General features: G+C 33.0%; 1 protein-coding gene across 2 annotated transcripts; it reads left to right on the forward strand.

Annotated features, from left to right (window-relative positions):
* Positions 1 to 299: 299 nt before the first annotated feature.
* On the forward strand, positions 300 to 3,272 carry LOC132057285 (putative serine/threonine-protein kinase). 2 transcript variants are annotated; one of them, XM_059449820.1, is made up of 6 exons: positions 300 to 564; positions 674 to 789; positions 917 to 1,133; positions 1,555 to 1,792; positions 1,912 to 2,062; positions 2,576 to 3,272. In XM_059449820.1, exons 1-6 carry the CDS (start codon positions 486 to 488, stop codon positions 2,921 to 2,923), a joined length of 1,149 nt encoding a protein of 382 aa, XP_059305803.1. In that variant the 5' UTR covers positions 300 to 485; the 3' UTR covers positions 2,924 to 3,272. The 2 variants fall into 2 exon arrangements, with proteins under 2 accessions (XP_059305803.1, XP_059305804.1); XM_059449821.1 differs by having other exon boundaries at positions 691 to 789.
* The last annotated feature ends 1,520 nt before the right edge of the window (positions 3,273 to 4,792 follow it).

Consider the following 4,792-nt stretch of genomic DNA (forward strand, 5'->3'; position numbering starts at 1 on the left):
TATAGTTAATAACAAGGGTAAATTAAGAAGCAAGTAATAAATTATGTCTTGATTTTTCAAAACACAAGTAAAAATAAATATCTATTTTTAATACAGTAGACGAGTAAAAGTGAGTAGAAATGTTCTTTTATAGAATATTCTATACAATCCAAACCCTATCATTTGCTGAATTAGTTGAAATATTCTTTATCACATTTGTAATAAATATAAACAAAAATGTTAGTTGGAGTAGGCTAAGAAAAAAAACATTTTTTAAGAAAAGACTCATACACTACTGTAGTATTGAAAAGTCTTGTCAAGAGTCAAAATATATGGGCATTAGCTTCAAGTATATAAACAATTTTAAATCCTTCAATGAAATCTCCGTTTTGCCTTTCCTCCACTCCTAAATTCTTCTTGCTTTTCACAATCTTTCCCCCTAAATATTTTTTAAAAAAATTGCTCCTTATAAGCCAATTTCAAGATTAATAATTTCATTTTCAAGAATGATGAAGTTTTCTTTTCCATTTCTCAAGTGTTTTAGCTCATCAACAAATACTTTGGAAGACAACCAAATCCCATATGGTAAATTTCTTAATTAACCCTTTTGCTCTAACTTAAAAATATTATCTTTTTTTTTTTTTTTATCTATTACTAGAAGGGTATTTCTTAAGAATATTAATTCTCTAAACAGGTGGACAAATTTCTCAGAATTTTACAGTGTACAATTACAATGAATTGAAAGCTGCAACTCATGGATTTAGAGCTTCAAATAAAATTGGAGAAGGAGGTTTTGGTTCTGTTTACAAGGTAAAATTCCAGTTGACTTTCAAGAAAATAGAAAAAAGGGATGTGGGGTGTTGGTTTTTTTATTTTTTATTTTTTTAACTGTGAATTAATTATATTTTTTATGTTTATTTGGGCTTTTCTTGAAAAGGGTATGCTTAAAGATGGAATTTTTGTGGCTGTAAAAGTGCTGTCAGTTGAATTGGAATCAATGAGAGGTGAAAGAGAATTTGTGTCAGAAATAGCAGCATTGTCTGATATCAAACATGAAAACCTTGTCAACTTAAGAGGATGTTGTGTTGATGGAACACATAGACTTTTGGTCTATGATTACATGGAAAACAAAAGTCTTGCTCAAACATTTTTAGGTAATTTCTTTGTTTTGATTTGCCCTTGTTTTAGCTGACCGACCGATTTATTTGGGACTGAGGCGTAGTTGTTGTTATTTGCACTTGTTTTACCTGATCCCAATTTGTTTTGGACTGAGGCGTAGTTGTTATTTGCCCTTTGTTTTAGCTGACCCCGGGTTGTTTGGGACTAAGGCGTAGTTGTAATTATTTGACAAATTGACATAAATAGCCGCCCACCAAAATAATAGATAGTATTAATGTATAATATACATTTTTGATACATAAAAATGTAAATTTTTTGTATATTTAGCTAGCGAATGTAACTATTTTAGGCCGACCAGCCAAAAGTATCACTTCCCCTATTAATTGCCCTTGTTTTCACTTTCAGAGAGTTCTATGTTTGTTGAGGTTGTTTCTGATTGATTGTTTTGACTAGCAGGTGGGGAGCAAAACAGAAGCAAATTTACATGGACACTCAGGAAAGAAATTTCTTTAGGAATAGCAAAGGGACTTTCATATCTCCATGAAGAAGTGAGTCCACACGTGGTGCATAGAGATATTAAAGCCAGCAACATACTCCTTGATGAGAATTTTACACCAAAAATTGCAGATTTCGGTTTGGCTAGGTTGTTTTCGGAGAACATGTCCCACATTAGTACCCGAGTAGCTGGAACATTGTAAGTTATTACATTAGTAGTTGTTCTTTCTGGAAATTTTGAAGATTCATGTTTGTGAACACCTAGTCATTGTTGCTGATCATGTTGTGAATTTTCTTGAACTCATCTTATGCCTAAAGAGGCTATCTTTCTCCAGAATACGCCGTCAGTGGACATTTAACGCGCAAATCAGACGTTTATAGCTTTGGAGTCGTGTTACTAGAAATAGTCAGCGGTTCGCCAGTAGTTGCATTTGACATTACTCGAGGAGAGCATTTCCTAGTTAACAAGGTAATTGCCTTTTGACTTATGTTGCTCTGACTCTCCAAAAATATCATCGAGTGTGTATCAGATCCTCCAAAAGCTATGCATTTTTTAAGGATCCGACACGTATGCGATAACATCTTTTGAGGGTCCGAGCAACATAGCTTTTGACTAATGTGAATCCTGCTTTTAGTTTCAAACCAAGCAGACATAAATGCAATTGCTCGGACTCTTCAAAAGTATCAACGGGTGTGTGTTAAGTCCTCCAAAAGTAGTGCATTTTTGGAGGAAGCAACACGGGTACAATAACATTTTTAAAGAGTCGGAGCAACATATTATTGCTTATCTAAAATTTGTCTTTATTTGATGAAACTATGTACTATTATTATTATTATTATCGGTGATTGACTTGTAAATATCTAAAACTAAACAAGTGGGAACCATGATTTGACTCTTTAAAGTTAATGCTAGTATTAGTTTGTTGGCTTGATATGACATAAGAGGGTCAACTTGTTCTTGGTGTTTTATTGTGCTTTTTAGGCATGGGAAATGTACAATGCTGACCAACTGTTGGAGCTAGTGGACCCTGTTTTGGATAGAGAAATTTCGAACGACGAAGCTGTCCGATTCTTGAAAGTTGGCCTCCTCTGCGTGCAAGAGAATGCCAGCGTCCGCCCCAAAATGTCGATGGTCATCAAGATGTTGAGTCGCGATGGCGCGACCGTGGTAGAGGAAAGGAAGATTACTCAGCCTGGGATTGTTGCTGATCTAATGGATGTTAAGATAGGAGGAAAACACTCTACTCAGAGCTTTTTTTCTAAAGCTTCCACAAGCATGAGCCCAGGAAGCCCCTTTCAAATAGTTAAAAGGAGAAAAAGTAATAGCTAGAAATTAGTTGAGGTACACACAAGCTGGTCTGAGCACCACTGTTAACAAAAAAATAAATAAATTAGAATTTACTTGTACAAAGAGTATATTGTGAACACACACAGACACAATTGCAGTAAGTTTGCTCACTTTTTTTTTTGGTGTTGGAGCAATTGTATATCAAAGTGAGCAGATTGGTGTTCATTGTTAATTCCTTTACCTTTTTTTTGGGAATATTTGGTTCCATTTGATGTAAAATCTTGGTCTTTCATTGTTTTCTCTTTTAATTTTTTTTGGAATATTTGGTTTCATTTGATGTAAAAGCTACCTTTAATGATATTGTTTTATTTTTGAAGCCTTTTTCTTTTCAGTTTCTCCATGATTGAGTAGGTATTCAGGAGCATTTTCTAGTAATTATTGTTCATTCTGGATTTCGTATCATTAGAAGGGGTCAACAGCTACTATCAAATACTAGTATATAAAATGACAAAATCATAAGGCATTATTAGAATGGCATCTATTAGTCCAGACTCAGTCATCATATACTCCCTCCGCCTCATTTTAAGTGTTTTAATTTGACTAGGCATGAAGTTTAAAAAACAAAAGAAGATTTTTGAATCTTGTGGTCTTAAATTAAAAATTGCGTGTGTCCTTAAAATCTTATGGTCTAAAATTTGCCAAAACAGACCAAATATAGAAAGAGACTCTTTTTGGGACATACATTAAAAAAAAAAAAAAAAAAAAAACAAACAAACAAACAAAACAAAAAAAAGAATGAGAGTAAGACACTTAAATTGAGACGGAGAGAGTAGTAAAATATACCTTCACTCAGTATTTTACACCAAATCATACTTATTTATCATGATTAAGCCATTGAAAAAAAAAAGAAAAGGAAAACTCATATATAGTAATATAAGCCAATATTCTTTGTCAAGTGAACTATCAAAAACAAAGAAAAAGGATGCGAGGAGAGATAAATGACATTGCTGATTGTGAAGGAGACATTAATTTATTAATCACTAGTTAATTATTGATATGGTTGACAAATGTTCCATTAATGCAGTAATATGAATTTTGACATGGAAAAGACATCTCGAAATAAAAAAGTCGTAAGAACGCTTATACATTAGGGACTTGTGGCTGCTAACGCAGAATTCATCTGGTGGCTTAGGCAAAAAAATTCGTGAGAAGTACTCTCGTTTAAAGAAGTGAAGAAAGACCAAATCAGTGTAACCACATCTTATTTGAATATTTTTTAGATCATATTAATATAATGTTCACAAGCAACATGGCTTATATCCGCCAGGAGAAGAAACTCCATGTCCTTAAATGCATGACTTCAGTATCAAAGCCTCTTCATGATTATGTCTTTCATTTGCTTGAAAATCAGCACACTTGTTTTAAATGTATCAATGATAGCTTTGTTAGAACCAAACCAATGCTAAATCATTCATCGTTAGAGCTAAAATAGATTATTACAACCGTAACAAAACATGAATGTAACAACATTTCTTTTATACTAATATAGTCAAACCTCTGTATAACAATTATCCTATACATTTAACTAAAAAAGCCATGTTTTTTGTGGAACCAATTTTTAATGTTATGTCACATGTTATGTACAACACCATTTCACAATAGCGACCAAAAAAATTGGAACAAACTACTCTATTATAGAGAGATTTGACTGTATTTTAATATTTTTATCTAGATTTTATACAAAAAGTAAAATTTGACAATGAAGCAGTGTCCCATGGCACGGCTTTCCTAATGTGCATCTGTCCCTAGGTCAGTCCTTTTGCTGTGAAAACTTAGTTGTACCGGATGTTTATAAAAATCCAACAATGTGGACAAGATTTCTGTTTGCATTTAAGACAATATAAGAGGTGG

Source organism: Lycium ferocissimum, chromosome 5 (genome assembly GCF_029784015.1).
Source record: "Lycium ferocissimum isolate CSIRO_LF1 chromosome 5, AGI_CSIRO_Lferr_CH_V1, whole genome shotgun sequence".
Lineage (NCBI taxonomy): Eukaryota > Viridiplantae > Streptophyta > Magnoliopsida > Solanales > Solanaceae > Lycium > Lycium ferocissimum.